The sequence below is a fragment of the Dendrobates tinctorius genome, unplaced genomic scaffold, assembly GCF_039654945.1.
Source record: "Dendrobates tinctorius isolate UK_male_01 unplaced genomic scaffold, ASM3965494v1 ptg000021l, whole genome shotgun sequence".
Classification (NCBI taxonomy): Eukaryota; Metazoa; Chordata; class Amphibia; order Anura; family Dendrobatidae; genus Dendrobates; species Dendrobates tinctorius.
The window spans coordinates 42,369,876-42,388,425 of NW_027361689.1; the positions used below are offsets into that span (position 1 = coordinate 42,369,876).

At 44.0% G+C, this 18,550-nt stretch overlaps 1 protein-coding gene across 5 annotated transcripts in view; it reads left to right on the top strand.

The window, feature by feature from the left end:
- ITSN2 (intersectin 2) overlaps window positions 1–18,550 on the top strand; it is a 195,723-nt gene that overhangs the window by 36,496 nt on the left and 140,677 nt on the right. For all 5 annotated transcript variants that reach the window (XM_073568317.1, XM_073568316.1, XM_073568319.1 and 2 more), the window contains exons 3-4: window positions 9,457–9,549; window positions 17,709–17,772. In XM_073568317.1, coding sequence (XP_073424418.1) covers window positions 9,457–9,549; window positions 17,709–17,772 — 157 coding nt within the window. The remainder of the gene's footprint in view (window positions 1–9,456; window positions 9,550–17,708; window positions 17,773–18,550) is intronic.

An 18,550-nucleotide genomic window follows, 5' to 3' on the forward strand; every position in this document is an offset into this window, starting at 1 on the left:
AATTTTTTCCTCTCACCCGGAGTTTGAGGACATAGTGCAGTGGCACAGAGAACGTTCAGACAGGCGTTTCTCGGGTCAAAAGGCACTCGAAACAAGGTATCCGTTTGCTCCTGACCTCCGTAAAAGATGGATGGAATCCCCGATGGTGGATCCTCCAGTTTCGCGCCTAGCCACTAAGACCCTGCTATCTGTCCCTAGTGTTTCCTCGATTAAGGATACCACGGATCACCTTATACAGAGCTTAGCTTGCTCAGTATATGAGGCGTCAGGGTCAGCACTCGCTCCCTTGTTCGCAGCAACTTGGGCAGCCAAGGCTATGATATCATGGTCAGAAACATTAGACAAGGTCGCGCAGAAGCAGGATCTACCTGCAGAGATTTTGGAGGTCGCAGGTCAGATGACGATGGCCGGAGACTATGTAATCAATGCGTCTTTGGATGCGGCCAATTGCTCGGCACTTGCTGCTGCTAATGCAATTTCGATCAGAAGAGCCCTATGGTTAAGGACATGGCGAGCCGATTCTTCTTCTAAGAAGTCCTTGACTTCCCTGCCTTATCAGTGCGGCCGACTATTTGGGGAGAAGTTGGATCAACTTATCTCCGACTCCACAGGAGGAAGGAGCAGGTTTCTCCCTCAACAAAGGGTCAAACCGCTTTTTCGTCACCCGTTTCAGGCTCGTTTTCGGGCCTTTGGCAACATCGAGTGGACTCATATAGAGCCAACCCATTGGAGAGATTGTGTACTCAGCAGCCCAGATTGAGGGGATCCAGATCCCAAAGATCCTCGGCCAAATGACTCAAGGCCTTTACCAGACGACACCGGCAAGGTGGGCGTCCGTCTACTCTGGTTTTTCCACGTCTGGGCCAATGTCGCTCACGAGGCATGGGTAAAAGAATTGGTGGCCTCAGGTTACAAAATAAAATTTGTCAGATACCCGCCAAGACGGTTTTTTCTTTCCCGGCTTCCCAGAGTGGATGCCCAGGCAAGGGCTCTATTGGGAGCCATCATATCGCTCCAGCACAACGGAGTCATTGTTCCAGTGCTGGAACACGAAAAAAAATCAGGGGTTCTATTCCAGCCTTTTTGCGGTTCCCAAAAGGGACGGGTCTGTCAGGCCTGTTTTGGACCTGAAGCTTCTGAACAAATTCATCAGGATCAGACATTTCCGGATGGAGTCTCTCCGGTCAGTCATATCGGCCATGGAGCAGGGAGAATACTTGGCCTCAATAGATATCCAGGACGCATATCTGCATATTCCCATTTTTCCTCCTCATCTGAGGTTGCTACGCTTCGCCATCAGCGATCTACGTTTTCAGTTCGTAGCACTACCCTTCGAGCTAGCCACGGCCCCAGAGTGTTCACAAAGGTTATGGCAGTTGTCACGGCCATACTGCATTCTCGAGGCTTAGTCGTCTTGCCTTATCTAGACGACCTCTTGGTCAAAGGCCCTTCAATACGGGCATGCGTGGAAAATGTCAACATCACGCTAGATACTCTTGCCCGCTTAGGGTGGTTGGTCAATGCGAAGAAGTCATCCCTTGTGCTAGCTCAAAGGATCTCCTTCCTAGGAATGATTCTCGACAATCGCCGAGGGTTGGTAATTCTCCCTCAGGAAAAGGGCGAGCGCTCCGGCAGGGAGTCTGGACACTTCGGCAACCAGTCCCTCAAACTATCCGATGCGGGATGAGGAGTCTAGGGAAAATGGTGGCAGCAATGGAAGCGGTACCGTTCGCTCAGTTCCATCTTCGCCCCCTGCAGCACGTCCTTTTGTCAGCTTGGGACAAGAATCCCTTCACGCTCGATCGGCAGTGCCGACTGTCTTTTCAAGTCAGGCAGTTGCTCGGATGGTGGTTAACCAGTTCCTCTCTGACCCAGGGGAAACCTTTCCCCCCAGACCATTGGTTGATGATGACAACCGACGCCAGTCTCTTCGGCTGGGGAGCGGTGTTTCGCCACCACACGACCCAGGGACGGTGGTCGCCACAGGAGGCACGCCTCCCGATAAACTTATTGGAGATACGAGCAATTCTGCTGGCTCTGCAAAAGTTTCATCACTTTCTAGCAGGCCGCCCTGTCCGGATTCAGTCGGAAAACGCCACGGCGGTGGCTTACATAAATTACCAAGGGGGCTCCCGCAGCAGAGCAACCATGCGCGAGGTTGGGCATGTTCTGCAGTGGGCCGAAGCAAACCACTCGGTGATTTCGGCTGTCCACATCCCGGGCGTGGAAAATTGGGTGGCAGCCTTGCTCAGCCGGCAGGGTCTTGCGTCTGGAGAGTGGTCTCTACATCCAGAAGTCTTCCGACATACTTGTCAGCTGTGGGGAACTCCGGATGTGGACCTGATGGCGTCCAGAGTGAACGCCAAGGTGCCCACATACTGTATGTTGCTCGGGCCAGGGACCCGCAGGCAATCGCTGTGGACACGTTGGTCCTGCCATGGAACCAGTTTCGTCTCCCATATCTATTTCCCCTGCTGCCACTACTTCCGAGGGTCATCAAGAAGATCAAGACGGAAGGGGTCCCGGCGATTCTGCTATCCCCGTCGAACATGGTATGCAGATCTACTGCAGCTGCTCGCCGACGTTCCTTGGCGCCTGCCAGAGCGCCCAGATCTACTTTCTCAAGGGCCGATTTGCCTCCCGAACTTAGGGGCCCAGTTGTTTGACGGCATGGCCGTTGAATCTTGGATTCTAACCCAGGCAAGGTTCGGGAGCAAGGTGGTCGCTACAATGATTAGCGCCCATAAACCTACTTCAGCACGGATTTACCACCACACCTGGAAGGTGTTCTTTGCTTGGTGTCGAGGCCGCGGTGTTTCTCCGCTGAGATTCTCGATCCCCAACATCTTGACTTTTCTCCAGTCGGGCCTAGACTCGGGCTTAGCCCCAAGTTCCCTCAGGAGAAAAATATCGTCCTTATCCGTCCTGTTCCAGCGCAGAATTGCTACCAATCTGCAGGTGAAGACTTTCATCCAGGGAGTCTCCCACTTGGTACCTCCCTATAAGGCGCCTATGGACGCTTGGGACCTTAACCTGGTCCTAAGTGTTCTGCAGGAAGCTCCATTTGAACCGCTTCAGGATATCTCCTTGAGGTACCTTTCCTGGAAAGTGGTGTTCCTAGTGGCCATCACTTCTATCAGGCGGGTTTCGGAGCTGGCAGCCCTATCCTGCCAAGCCCCGTTCCACAGTATCTGTGTCCCCCAATGAGGCGAAGGAGAAACATGGATTTTTGTGATAACTCGCCGTAAAATCCTTTTCTCCGAGACGCTCATTGGGGTACACAGCATCCACCCTGATAGCCAGTTGGCTCTTGTTTTGTTTAAATTTATATGCATTTACTAATTTGATATAAGGGTGGTGTTTTGGACATGTTGTACCTGTATTTAGGCTGATTTTGTTGTCGTCCTACTGCTTTGGCACCAAACTGATTTCCGCCCGCAATAGGGGCGAGGGTGTATACTGCGGAGGAGGAGCTAACCTCTTTTTTTTCACTTAGTGTCAGCCTCCTAGCGGCAAAAGCATACACCCCACAGTATCTGTGTCCCCCAATGAGCGTCTCGGAGAAAAGGATTTTACGGTGAGTTATCAGAAAAATCCATGTTTTACTTTTATTGGTATCTATTTTTATTTTTGAAATTTATCAGTAGCGGCTGCATTTTCCACCCTAGGCTTATACATGAGTCAGTAAGCTTTCCTGTTTTTTTTTTTTTTGTGTGGCAAATTTAGGGGGGGGTCGGCTTATACACGAGTATATACGGTGCTTATTTCATGCAATAAAATGCAAATTATGTAAAAATCATACAATGGGATTTTCTTTTTTTTATTTTTAGATTCTGTCTCACAGGTTGTGTACCTACGATAAAAAATTACAGACCTCTCCATTCTTTGTGGGAGGAAAACTTGCAAAATCGACAGTGTATCAAATACTTATTTTCCCGTGTGTGCATATTGCAGAATAGTTAGTGCAGCTCTGGGGTATAATACAGGATGTAACTCAGGATCAGTACAGGGTCAGTAATGTATGTACACAGTGACTGCACCAGCAGAATAGTGAGTGCAGCTCTGGAGTATAATGCAGGATGTAACTCAGGATCAGTAATGTATGTACAGAGTGACTACACCAGCAGAATAGTGAATTTCTCTGGAATATAACACAGGATGTAACTCAGGATCAGTAATGTATGTACACAGTGACTGCACCAGCAGAATAGTGAATTTCTCTGGAATATAACACAGGATGTAACTCAGGATCAGTAATGTAATGTATGTACACAGTGACTGCACCAGCAGAAAAGTGAGTGCAGCTCTGGAGTATAATACAGGATGTAACTTAGGATCAGTAATATATGTACACAGTGACTGCACCAGCAGAATAGTGAGTGCAGCTCTGGGGTATAATACAGGATGTGACTCAGGATCAGTAATGTATGTATACAGTGACTGCACCAGCAGAATAGTGAGTGCAGCTCTGGAGTATAATACAGGATGTAACTCAGGATCAGTACAGGATCAGTAATGTAATGTATGTACACAGTGACTGCACCAGCAGAATAGTGAGTGCAGCTCTGGGGTATAATACAGGATGTGACTCGGGATCAGTAATGTAATGTATGTATACAGTGACTGCACCAGCAGAATAGTGAGTGTTTCTCTGGAGTATAATACAGGATGTAACTCAGGATCAGCAATGTAATCTTGACGTAAATTAGACTTTTTCCTGGATTTGGATTTTTTCTCTGATAGTCTGTTCAGGGCCAGCTTTATAGCTAACCCCAGTAATCTGGCTGGGTGCACACGGTGGCTTATTGTCCGGCTTTGCAGTATCTGTTTTTTTTTTTTTTTTTACACAGCCCGGTGTTGGCAGGGGGAGGCCAATAGTGATGGAGGCCGTACTCTGTGCTCTTGTTAGCTGTGTTTTGTGACCATGTCATGAGTCATTTACTCCAGGGCTATGCTACTGCCTGTAGATGATTATAATCTCTTGGCTCCTGATGTACAGTACACTGTGATATGGTACTGTGCCCGATCTGTAGGAGCGCTGCTCAGCCAGCAGTGTATAGTTACTCCTTATATATTTGCCGTCATGTTAAACTATTTGGTGTTTTATGTCACCAACATATTGTGAAGCGAGGTGCTTAGATTTTTATCACCTTCTGTAGTCCATGTACCAATTTAGGTTCACTATCTAATTTCCATATTTCACAAGAACAGATCACTATTGGGGGAGCCTGTTAAACTACTAATATGTCATTAGGTAATACACATTACTAATCCTGTACTGATCCTGAGTTACATCCTGTATTATACCCCAGAGCTGCACTCACTATTCTGTTGGTGCAGTCACTGTGTACATACATTACATTACTGATCCTGTACTGATCCTGAGTTACATCCTGTATTATACCCCAGAGCTGCACTCACTATTCTGCTGGTGCAGTCACTGTGTACATACATTACATTACTGATCCTGTACTGATCCTGAGTTACGTCCTGTGTTATACCCCAGAGCTGTGCTCACTATTCTGCTGGTGCAGTCACTGTGTACATACATTACATTACTGATCCTGAGTTACATCCTGTATTATACCCCAGAGCTGCACTCAATATTCTGCTGGTGCAGTCTCTGTGTACATACATTACATTACTGATCCTGAGTTACATCCAGGGCTGTGGAGTCGGAGTCGTGGAGTCAGAGTTGGTATAAAATGGACCGACTCCTAAAATATATAATAAATTGGGTACAGTAATTCAATGCAGAATATGCTGAATATTTTTTCATAGGAATTTGGGAAAGTTATGAAATGTCCTTTAAATGACTGTTCTATTCCTGATCTAAGGCTACATTCACACACAGCGTATTTGCTGCGTTTTTTGAGGATACGTTTTTCAGCTGCAAAAGCAGATCAGCTTTTTCAAAAACCGCATTACCTGAAAGTTTTTTGAGCTCGTAGATAATGTTTTCAATAGCAAAAGCAGATTAGAAAAACGCCGCACAAACTGACATGCTCATTCAGCCCAAAAACGGATCCTCACAAAACAATGTGTCTGAATGTCATATCTTGAAACCCATTAACTGTGCTGGGATGCCCAGAGTCACTGCATTTTACTGCAAAAAACGGATCCACAATAACGCTGTGTGTGAATCATGGCCGTAGCCAGCGAGGGGCAGGGGGGGCGCGCACCTATCAAAACTCGCTTGCTGGAGTGCTCCCGTCCTGCACCGACTCCAGGCTGCAGGGGGCAATCTCCCCTCCTCTGTCCTGTCTTCTGCCGTCTTCACCAGAGAGAGGAGGGGGAGGGGTGCCTGCCAATGCACAGGATCCGATTCCTGGGCCCCCCAAGCTGGAGAAAGTGAGAAAGTTGTGCACATGCTGCAGCTGGCGATAAGAGATAGTCTGCAAGAGGGACATGCTGGAAATCTGATTGGAAAAGTGAGGAAATTGGTTATTGCCGCCAGAACTCCTAAAATTGATTCCATCTGAAAGAGACGTGCTGGGAAAGGGGCAATTGTCGATCAAGCCACTCTGTGGGGCAGCACTTATTTAATGATTGAGCAATTGCTTGAACTAAAACCGTTTCTTGTAGATATGGCGAACCCTCAGGTAACCCTAAATGAAGATCAATGGACACAGGTGGCTGAATTGAAGGAATTGCTTAATCACCCATTTACCATGACTAAAAAATTACAAGCTGAGGATTTAACTCCTGGCATTTTCATAAGGGAGTGGAAGAACTTGCTATTTTGCCTGTCCCAAAGAGGAGGTTTAATCGCAGAGGGCATTTCTGCTTCAATGAAACGGAGAGAGACACAGCTATTGGAAAATAAAATTTTTCTGGCAGCTGTTTATGTGGACCCAAGTCATCATATACTGCTTGATGATCAACAGCTTACAAAAGGAAATGAAGCTCTGACTGAGGTAGCAGTTAGGATGAGTGGCCTACAGGAGGACTGCCAGCCGCAAGAGGACTTGGGTCCTGACAGTGCTACTGCTGCCATATCTTCATCCTCATCAGATGAGGAGTTTGACTGACAAGTATTTGGATGACATGGAGCAGGCAAAGCGTTGCCGCAAAGAAAAAGATTTCACTCCATCTCCTATAGCAAGCAGATTGACCATATTTCAGCAAAATGTTTCACTTGCTCTGAAAGAAATAGAAAAATTCAACCGTTCATCAAAACTGACTGTGCATGAGGCAATTCCTTTATACCCGGAAATTTAGAGATGTTGCCCATGTTGTTACGGCTTTGCCTCCAACCCAAGTTAGTGTAGAGAGGTTGTTCTCTGGCCTTAAAATCATTAGGTCAGATTTGAGGTCATCTATGAAGGAGGATCTGATGGAGGCAATTCTATTTCTTAGAACAAATTCATAGATTGCACAAATGTTATTTAGTTATTTGTTTTTGTTGAAAACTGTTTTTTGCCACTTACATAGTTTATTACATAGTGTTATATATACTGTAATAAATTGTAAATATGTAATACACTATGTAATATCGATTACAGATATATTGTTTGTGTGTGTGTGTGTGTGTGTGTGTGTGTGTGTGTGTGTGTGTGTGTGTGTGTGTGTATATATATATATACAATATATCTGTAATCGATATTACATAGTGTATTACATATTTACAATTTATTACAGTATTTTGTTTTCTAAAGTTGTATTCCAATAAATATATATTATGTTCTAGCTAAATATCTTGATTATTGTATCATAAAGATGATTAAGTGGCTGATGTTCACATTGTACTACAATAAATTTATCACTTAAATATAAGCAATATGTGTGGGAGTTGGAGTCTGTGCAAGGGAAATTGAGGAGTCGGAGTCGCAGGTTTGGCCTTCCGACTCCACAGCCCACTTACATCCTGTATTATACCCCAGAGCTGCACTCACTATTCTGCTGGTGCAGTCACTGTGTACATACATTACATTACTGATCCTGAGTTACATCCTGTATTATACCCCAGAGCTGCACTCCCTATTCTGCTGGTGCAGTCACTGTGTACATACATTAATGATCCTGTGTTACGTCCTGTATTATACCCCAGAGCTGCACTCCCTATTCTGCTGGTGCAGTCACTGTGTACATACATTACATTACTGATCCTGAGTTACATCCTGTATTATACTCCAGAGCTGCACTCACTATTCTGCTGGTGCAGTCACTGTGTACATACATTACATGACCAGGCATGAATCGGACAGTACCTCCACAGTTGCAGACGTGTGTGCTTTATTCTAGTTCTCTGCAGTATTTGGGGGCCTGTGCAGGGTCAGGGTCTCTGGATGACTACCGTGAGGCAGGTTACCGGTGGCTTCTTCCCTCCCCGATTCCCTGTGACTGACCGATCTTTGTTAGTGTCAGGTGAGAGTCCTGTGTGTTTGGCTGTGAGTAACCTCCAGGTACCTTCTTCAGACTGATCTGCCCACATCTGCAGCTGCAGTGTACCCCTTATTCTCGGTGCCCGCGGCTGACGCAGTAGGGAGCCACTGTCAGGTTCCCTTTAATTCTGTAGAATCTGACTCCTCTTCTCCTGAATTGAGCTTTTCCTGTTTACTGGTGACCAATCAGAGATTGTTGCCCGGCCTCATTCTGTTTGGCCGAGGTTACAAGCCGCAGCTATTTTATCAGGGACTTTGGTATAGCTTCAGTATGTAGCAGAGCTGAGCTCAGCACAAGAAGACGCCACCTTGCATTATCGTTTAGGTTTTTACAGGTGTTGGCACAATGCAGAAAGGGAACAGCCGGGTGACACATTTAGCTCTGCTATATCTGTGCACGATAACTAAGTGCTGTGATTTAGAAAAAGTCCGATAACAGACAGAGGAGGTCTGCCAGACCGTGCACCCTTCTTACATGGCGGAGGAAGCCACCAGCGGGCAGTATTGTGGCACAATAATTAATACTAGGTGTGTGATTAACATTGCAAAGCCCCAAAGCCTCTGGATCTGGAAGCATCCATCACCTATGGGCCATAATGGCACCTGTTTATCAGATACATTATGAACCGCTAGGCTTTTATATATTAAATGGTTCCTTATCAAGATCATCATCCAGCGATCATTTCTGGTCGACGGAGAAACCTGGCAGTAAATGTAGACTTTCTCTGCAGTGCCTCTGCAGGAATAATGAAGCATTACATAGTGTTCTTTAGAATAATCCTGAGGAGACCCAAGACAGGCAGTGAGAACATCTTACAAACACTTGAGGACCTTGGAATTTCTAGATTTAGAGGCAGCAGGAAGTTGCAAAAAATCAACTGACGGCAGGAGTGACTTCCCCTGTAGACCTCAGAGGGCCGTCTTATATCGGAGCTGTGGAAGTGGAGATGGGGGGAGTAAGCGGTCGCGTTGTATGTCGGAGTTTCCTGTGTTCGGTGTATCTGGATGTGTTACTGCAAGAAGCCGACTTTCTTTTCAGAACTTTATACAACTTTGCTTGTTTTGCTTGCAGGAGCGCCAAACATGTGGGCGATCACTACGGAGGAGCGGGCGAAGCATGACCAGCAGTTTGCCAGCCTGAAGCCGACAGGTGGACTTATCACTGGTGAGCCTCCCCTTTATGACTTTTCCTAACCCCCTATATATTTGTGCAGCAGAACACATTAATTATATGCAGCCCCTGAGATTTTCAGGTCCCGAATAATTCTTCCCGCCTCGCCACCGCCCAAATTATTATATTTTTTTTATCAATTCCTAAACATCATTTGATCATACCATTCACAGACTAGTATTTAAAGATGGACAGCAGTCTCATTAATACACTACTCGGCTGCTGAAGCACCTCTTTTGGTTAAAAAGTAAGCGCTTAAAGGGGTTGTCTCAATATAGCACTTCAATAGCTCCTTGCCTCCCTCGCGCCCTGCCCTGCCGGGGGACGGTGTACTCCTCATGATTGAGAGTTCCTACCAGCAGTATGCAGAGCCGATAAGCTGAATTGTGCACACTCACAGACAGCTGCAGCAGTGGAGGAGAGCAGCTCTTACGAGCTGAATAGCAATGACATTGGAAATTTTCTTTCCATATATTTTTTTACTTTTTAATTCCTTTTTAAGTTTCTCTCACTTTATTTTTGGGACTGCATTATGCGTCCCATTCACCCTCTCATGCATGTGGTTGGGTGTCTCTGAAGGGTTTTGCTTTGATGACAAAGTCCCAGAAAAGTCCATTCACGCAGTGTGCCCGACTAATCCGCAGATTATCTCACTATCCACTGAGCTGACACCAGGCAGCTATTCTGCTATGTCTGCTTTATCATTGAGCTCTGGAGGAGGTGTGCCACTGTCCGGCTCATGTCTGTCAGTCTCATGTGTCTCTTTCTCCCTCTATTCTTTTCTTTCTCCTCCCACTGTTCTTTTATTTCTTTCTCCTCCCTCTGTCTTTTTCTTTCTTTCTCCTCCCTCTGTCCTTTTCTTTCTTTCTCCTCCCTCTGTCCTTTTCTTTCTTTCTTCTCCCTCTGTCCTTTTCTTTCTTTCTCCTCCCTCTGTCCTTTTCTTTTTTTTCTTTCTTTCTCCTCCCTCTGTCGTTTTCTTTCTTTCTCCTCCCTCTGTCGTTTTCTTTTTTCTTTTTCTTTCTCCTCCCTCTGTCCTTATCTTTCTTTCTCCTCCCTCTGTCCTTTTCTTTCTTTCTCCTCCCTCTGTCCTTTTCTTTCTTTCTCCTCCCTCTGTCCTTTTCTTTCTTTCTCCTCCATCTGTCCCTTTCTTTCTTTCTCCTCCATCTGTTTCTTTCTTTCTTTCTTTCTTTCTTTCTTTCTTTCTTTCTTTCTTTCTTTCTTTCTTTCTTTCTTTCTTTCTCCTTTCTCTGTCCTTTTCTTTTTTCTCTTTCTTTCTCCTCCCTCTGTCCTTTTCTTTTTTTCCTCTTTCTTTCTCCTCCTTCTGTCCTTTTCTTCTTTTCTTTCTTTCTCCTCCCTCTGTCCTTTTCTTTTTTTCTCTATCTTTCTCCTCCCTCTGTCCTTTTCCTTTTTTTCTCTTTCTTTCTCCTCCCTCTGTCCTTTTTCTTTCTTTCTTTCTTTCTTTCTTTCTTTCTTTCTTTCTTTCTTTCTTTCTTTCTTTCTTTCTTTCTCCTCTCTCTTCTCCTATTTTTTTTTCATTCTTGTGTCTTTTTGTCTCTCTCCCTCTCGCCCCTGTGTTTTTTGTTTTTTTTCCTTACTTGCTGATCACTTATTCTTATTCTTGGCTTTGTTCTGTCCTGTTCTGCACCTTACGTCACAGCCGAGTCATAAAATGCCTCCTTTGTGGCCCAGAAGTCGTTTTTCTCAAAGCAATGGATTGAAAGCGTTTTTTTCCGGTCCATATAGCAGAGACTTTGTAATCTGCAGATGAGAATAGAAAAAAACTGCGATCGGAAAGCTTATTAATACTTGCACTGAGCGCTGTGCCCTAAGTGGATGAAAAATTAAAAAAAAAAAATGCTTCTGTAACTTTAAATACAATTTTTCACCTATTACTACTTGTTATTAAATATTAACTTCAGTGAATCACACAAATTAGGGTTTTTTTTAAACTAAAAATTATCAGCGGTTTAAAAAATGTGTATGCCTACGGCCACCACTAGAGGGAGCTAGATATCTATACATTGAGCTCAATAGTAAATCAGTTTTCCCTAAGCTCCCTCTAGTGGTGACTGCAGGTAAGGAAAAAAACAACTTTTGTGTTCCTCTGTTTCATAGAATCGTAGAGTTGGAAGGGACCTCCTGGGCCATCTGGTCCAACCCCCTGCTCAAAGCAGGATTCGCTAAATCATCCCAGTCAGATGTCTGTCCAGCCTCTGTTTGAAGACTTCCATTGAAGGAGAACTCACCACTTCTCGTGGCAGCCTGTACCACTCATTGATCACTCTAACTGTCAAAAAGTTTTTTCTAATATCTAATCTGTGTCTCTTCCCATTCAGTTTCATCCCATTGCTTCTAGTCTTTCCTTGTGCAAATGAGAATAAAGTTGATCCTTCTACAATGTGACAGCCCTTTAGATATTTGTAGACAGCTATTAAGTCTCCTCTCAGTCTTCTCTTTTGCAAACTATACATTCCCAAATCCTGCAACCTTTCCTCATAAGACAGGGTTTGCAGACCGGTCACCATTCAGGTCGCTCTTTTCTGAACTTGCTCCAGTTTGTTGATGTCTTTTTTAAAATGTGGTGCCCAAAACTGGACACAATATTCCAGATGAGGTCTGACCAAAGAGGAGTAGAGGGAAATAATGACTTCACGTGATCTAGACTGTATGCTTCTGTTAATACATCCTAGAATTGCATTTGCCTTTTTTGCTGCTGCATCACACTGTTGACTCATATTCAGTCTGTGATCTATTAGTATACCCAAGTCTTTTTCACATGTGCTGTCACTTAGCCCTATTCCTCCCATTCTATATATGCTTTTTTCATTTTTATTGCCCAGATGTAGTACTTTGCATTTCTCCCTGTTAAAAACCATTCTGTTAGTTGCTGCCCACTTCTCCAGTTTATTTAAATCTTTTTGAATCCTCTCTCTCTCTTCTCTAGTATTAGCTATCCCTCCTAGCTTTGTGTCATCAGCAAATTTAATCAGTTTACCCTCAATTCCTTCATCTAAATCGTTGATAAAGATGTTGAACAATACAGGGCCCAGGACAGAGCCCTGTGGTACCCCACTTGAGACATTCTTCCAACTGGATGTGCAACCATTTACGACCACTCTTTGGGTCCGATCACTAAGCCAGTTATGAATCCACCTAACAGTTGCCTTGTCCATTCCATACTTAGTCATTTTTTCAATAAGGATTGTATGAGAGACTTTGTCAAATGCTTTGCTGAAGTCAAGATATACTATATCTACAGCATTTCCTTGATCCACCCAATCAGTGATACTGTCATAGAAGGAAATTAAGTTAGTCTGACATGACTTATTAGTTAGAAACCCATGCTGACTCTGTTTAATCACTTCATTCTTATCCAGGTATTGACATACATGTTGTTTAATAATTTGTTCAAAGATCTTTCCTGGTATAGAAGTCAGACTCACCGGCCTATAGTTGCCTGGGTCCACCTTCTTCCCCTTTTTGAAGATAGGAACAACATTTGCTCTTCTCCAGTCTTCTGGCACTTCTCCTGTTCTCCAAGAATTTTCAAAGATTATGGAGAGGGGTTCAAAAATTTCTTCTGCTATCTCCTTCGCTACTCTGGGGTGTAATTCATCTGGACCTGGAGACTTGAATTCATTTAGGTTAGCTAAGTGTTTCCGCACTATCTTTCTGTTTATAGATATCCTGGATTCTTCTATTCCCTTAATAGGACAGTGAATAACAGTTGATGTTGCATTTCCTTTCTGAGAGAAAACAGATGCAAAATAGGAATTTAAAAGTTCAGCCTTCTCAACATCCTGTCTTACCATTTCATCATTTTCATCCTGTAAAAATCCTATAGCATCTTTGACTTTTCTTTTACTTTTGACATATCCCCAAAATCCTTTATTATTGCTTTTGACATCTCTTGCAAGCCTCAGTTCATTTTCAGCTTTAGATAATCTGATTTGTGCCCTGCAGGTTCTGCAGACAGCATTATATTCTTCTTTAGATATGCCTCCCTCTTTCCATTTTATAAACATTTTTTTCTTCCTTTTTAGCATGTGCTTAAGTTCTGTGTTCATCCATCCTGGTTTCCTTAAATGCTTCCTATTCTTCCCTCTTTTCGGAATTGTTAACAACTGTGCTTTGAGAATTTCATTTTTCAAGATTTCCCATCCTTCCTGGACATTTTTGTCTTTAAGGATATCCAGCCATTGGATCCCTCCAATTCTCTTTCTGAATCCCTTAAAATCTGCCTTTCTGAAATCTAACCTTGACGTCTGAGTCTTCACAGGTCTTCCACCTCTAGTAATCCAAAATTCTAAAATAGCATGGTCGCTACCTCCTAGGGTCCCAGCCACTTTTACCTCCTCAACCATTTCCTCCCTGTTTATAAGGATTAGATCCAAGGTAGCAGTTCCCCTTGTTTTCTCCCTTACCTTTTGGAAGATAAAGTTGTCAGCAAGAGAGGATAAGAATTTCCTTGACCTGTTAGTTTTGCCTGAGAGAGATTCCCAACAAATGTCTGGATAGTTGAAATCTCCCATGACAACTATGTCATATTTTTTGGAGAACTTGGCCATCTGATGCATAAAGAGTTCATCTATATCTTCGGCTTGCACAGGCGGCCTGTAGTAAATGCCTACAATGGTGTCCTTTCCATTGTTCTGTCCTTGTATTCTTACCCAAACAGTTTCCACAGAACTCCCAGTCTCTGAAGCTTCAATCTCTGTGCAGATATACGCATTTCGAACATACAATGCGACACCCCCTCCTCGTTTATCAAGTCTGTTTCTTGCAAATAAGTTGTATCCTTCTAGTCTTGTATTCCAATCATGTGTATTGTCCCACCAAGTTTCAGTGATTCCAATGACATCATATTTCTTTTCCTGTGTTAGTAGTTCCAATTCTCCTTGTTTGTTGCCCATGCTTTGTGCATTAGTATAGAAACATTTTAGTTTGTGATTGGTTTCTCTTTCTCCAATATTTTTAGTAATTAGATTCTTTCGTCTTTGTTCTTCCTTTCCACTTCTAATAGCAGAGTTCTCAATAGCATTTGTCAGGTGTATGGCTTTTTCTGGTCTTTTGCTTCCCTTCCCATGTTGTTCTAGTTTAAAGCTCTCCTTACAAGTGTAGCAAGGCGACTTCCAAATACATGCTTTCCAGTCTTCGTAAGGTGCACCCCATCTCTAGCAAGTAGTCCATCGTATAAGTAGTTCACTCCGTGATCCAGAAATCCAAATCGTTGCTGACGGCACCATCGCCGTAGCCAGTTGTTCACCTGCAGAATCTTATTCCACCTCCTTGTTCCATGGCCATCCACTGGGAGGATGGAAGAGAAGACCACCTGCGCTCCCAGTTCTTTCACTTTCTTGCCTAAGTCTTCAAAGTCTCTGCAGATGATTTCCAGGTCGTTTCTTGCGGTGTCATTTGTCCCCACATGTAGTAGCAGGAATGGGTAGTCATCTGTAGGTCTGAAGAGTCCTGATATCCTGTCAGACACATCTTTAAGTTTTGCACCTGGAAGACAGCACATTTCTCTTGTAGTTATATCCGGTCTGCAGATAGCGGCCTCTGTTCCTCTCAGCAGGGAATCCCCCATGACCACCACTCTCCGTTTCTTCACAACATTTTTCTTTCTCCATCCAGGAGGACTCTGAGGGCGTACAAGGTTGCTGTTTGTTGGCAAAGTCTTATCCTGATGTATTTCTTCATCGTTTTCCTGCGTGAGAGCCTGGTACTGGTTCCTGAGCAGTATGGGTGCTGACTGCCTCCTGATCCTCCTGCTTCTCTGGGTCACATGTCTCCATTCCTCTGTTTCTTCAGGTGCACTTCGAATTTCTTCTCTTTCTGTAACATGAAGAGATAATTCTGCTCTGTCCAAGAACTCTTCACCTTCCTTAATGATCTTCAACGTAGCTAACCTCTCTTCGAGATTTTGCAACTTTTCCTCCAACAGGGACACAAGCTTGCATTTGTGGCATGTGAAGTTTGGCTTTTCCACTGGTAAATCTGTGAACATGTAGCAAGAAATGCAGCTCACCAAATGGCTCCTGGCCTCTTCCATCTTGAGATTTCTTAAAAACGATGAAAGATGAGCCAAATTTCGCGCGCCGATCGGCGCGCGGTTTTTCCAATTTCCTCTTTTCAGCTGCAACGGCCAAAACCCAGTGATCGTTGAGCTCGCGGAGACTCTTCACTTATCCCAGAAGGCACTGGGAATATGCAAATGATCTCCTCAAGACTCTTCCCCTGGTTTTCCGATTTCCTCTTTTCAGCTGCAACGGCCAAAACCCAGTGATCGTTGAGCTCGCGGAGACTCTTCACTTATCCCAGAAGGCACTGGGAATATGCAAATGATCTCCTCAAGACTCTTCCCCTGGTTTTATGAGTCATTTATTGCTATATTTATGAAGATTTATTAATAAATTATTGAGCACTTAATTTTTAACCTATTTCCAACATGGTGTTAAATAATAGAAATTTTAATTCAAATGCATCTTTGATTTTGCTGCTTTCGGACTGTTACTGTCCCCTAGTCCAGCCGTAGCGCTCTGTCCCTGGCATGCATTCACTAAGGAAAAGTCTCATTAAATATTAATTGCACTGCAGTCTTGTGATGCAGATTTTCCTGTACTTGAGGATTTATACAGGTGACTTCACAGTTCATTCACAATCCTGAACTTTAGAATTCAGGATGCTTTATTTTTATGGCCCGTTGGGGTCATTAGAAGGTTAATGGGTTACTACAATGCAACCCGAGCTTCTCTATAGTCAAAAATTGCACAGCAGAGCCAGGTATGACGCAGCAAAGCCGTGCGGAGCGTTGTCAAGCAGATGTCTGCACTGCGTTCCGGGGTGCAGTCAGTATTGTCGCCTGCTCGTTATTTTATCCTTAGGGGTACAATTTATCTCCAAGCACCGAAAGTCATCACAAGCATAAAATGGACTATGAAGCTATTACAGGTCATCATGCTGATATAGGTGCCCACATTCTTGCAGCAGTTGGTTAGACTTCAAAAACCATGTCAGCACTGTGGCCCTCATGTCGGCAAGTATGGGGAGGAAATTAGAGCCCCCCCAAAAAAAACATATAAATTATTCCTCGCAGGTCCTGTCCAGCTCTGTGCACTAAGTGTCTGATGTATTGATGATACGCACTCGCCCCCTGCGGCTGATTGGCAGATTTCTTCCTTTGGCAGATATCTCCCTATTACTGCTCAATTAGCAGGAGGGGCGTGTGCATATCATGAATACATCAGACTCTTCTTTCTGAAGTTTTCCCAAGCATTTCTAGGATTAAAGGGAGTCAGCAAAGTGACCCTACAATCAAGTGTTATGTAAACCACGTGCCTGTCACTACCACATACTTATCTGAAAGGGCAGCGTAAAGGGGGCCTTAAATTTCCGTGTGTCGCTGTCTATCTTCAAACCGGACTCGGATTTCCTGCCTTTAACTTGTATATGTTTATGCAGCTCTAGGATGGAGAAGCATACGCCATTCTGTCTGTACGAGTGCAGAATGCAGCCCTCCAGCAGTTCAATAGCGAATGACAGGCGCAGTGTTTGAGCACGCTGACTGCTGCACTGTTCTAACTGGGATGAATGTGGACCGTTTTGTCGATCAGTGCAGGGTCCCAGCTGACGGACCCCCACCGATCTGTGAGTTACTACCTATCATCCGGCTAATTGAAAACTTCTTTTCATCTGACGTTCGATAGAGAGTGGACGGCGTAGTGGTCGAGCATGCTCACTGCCACTGCATTCTAATAACGGATGAAAATGCCCCTTTTTGTCGATCAGTACAGGGTCCTTTGCCGATCTGTAAGGTATGACCTACCAGCTGGGTGGTTGGTAACTTCTTTTCACCGGACATAAGCTGCATTAACCTTTCTTCATGCTTCAGAACTGAAATTGCCCATTATTCCTTGCTGGTTCCGAACTTGTACTGGTGATTTCCATTCTTGGCAGTGGTCAGTGTACATCGCCATTGTCTGTGTGTCAGATGTTAGGTATCATAACTACAGGTTACATAACCCTAGAGTTCTTCAGCTCTTTAACTTATCTCTCAAACCCAACCAATAACGTCTGCCATGCCCAAACGGCCTCGGCGGGAAATACTCTGAGCTTTCTGAGATGATAGTAATGCTGTGACCTTCCTTCCATAGGAGAGCAAGCAAGAACCTTCTTCTTACAATCCGGGCTACCGCCTGCTGTCCTGGCGGAAATATGGTAAGTTTTTTTTTGGTCTGCCCACTTATAAGAAGGCAGGGACCCTGTAGCGATATTTGGCCATGCTTACCGCAGCTTGTATGTAATAAAGCAACAGTAATAAAGTTATGTGCAATTTGGAATGGTCACTTGAATTTCACCCATGACAAGTGCAGGTTACATGAGGGTATCTAGAAATGGTAAAAATTCCTCAAAAAAAACAGCAAAAAAAAAAAACAATAAAAGTTTATATTTATACATAATCTCTCTCACACACACACACACACTTATTTAGCGGCCCTCTCGCCATGTCCTATTTAGTAAAAGATTGTCACTATGTAAGCCGTTATCTAGTCAGAGTATAGGAAGTGTTGTCGTAGGATCCTGGAGTAAAGCAAATGTTGACATTAGCCCATTCAAGATCTTGTGATTTTTCATAATCCATAGAGAGTCATTTCACGGAGGGAAAATAACTGGTATAATGCCTTTCTTTTTAAAGGGAATTTGTCATCATATATGTTATATCGCGTATAAGTTACCCACTGGCTTCTGGTCCTGATATAAACCCTGACTTTTGAGGAACCTCATTATCATCTTAGGCACGATTAAAAATAACACCTCTCTATACAGCAAATAGCCTAATATCCAGCGTTCACATGTAATGTCACAGCTCACTTCCTCCTCCCGTACAATGACTGATAACACCTCTATATACAGTAGATAATACAGGATCCACCATTCACAATAGGTGATGTCACAGCTTACCTCCTCCTCCTGTACAATGACTGATTACACCTCT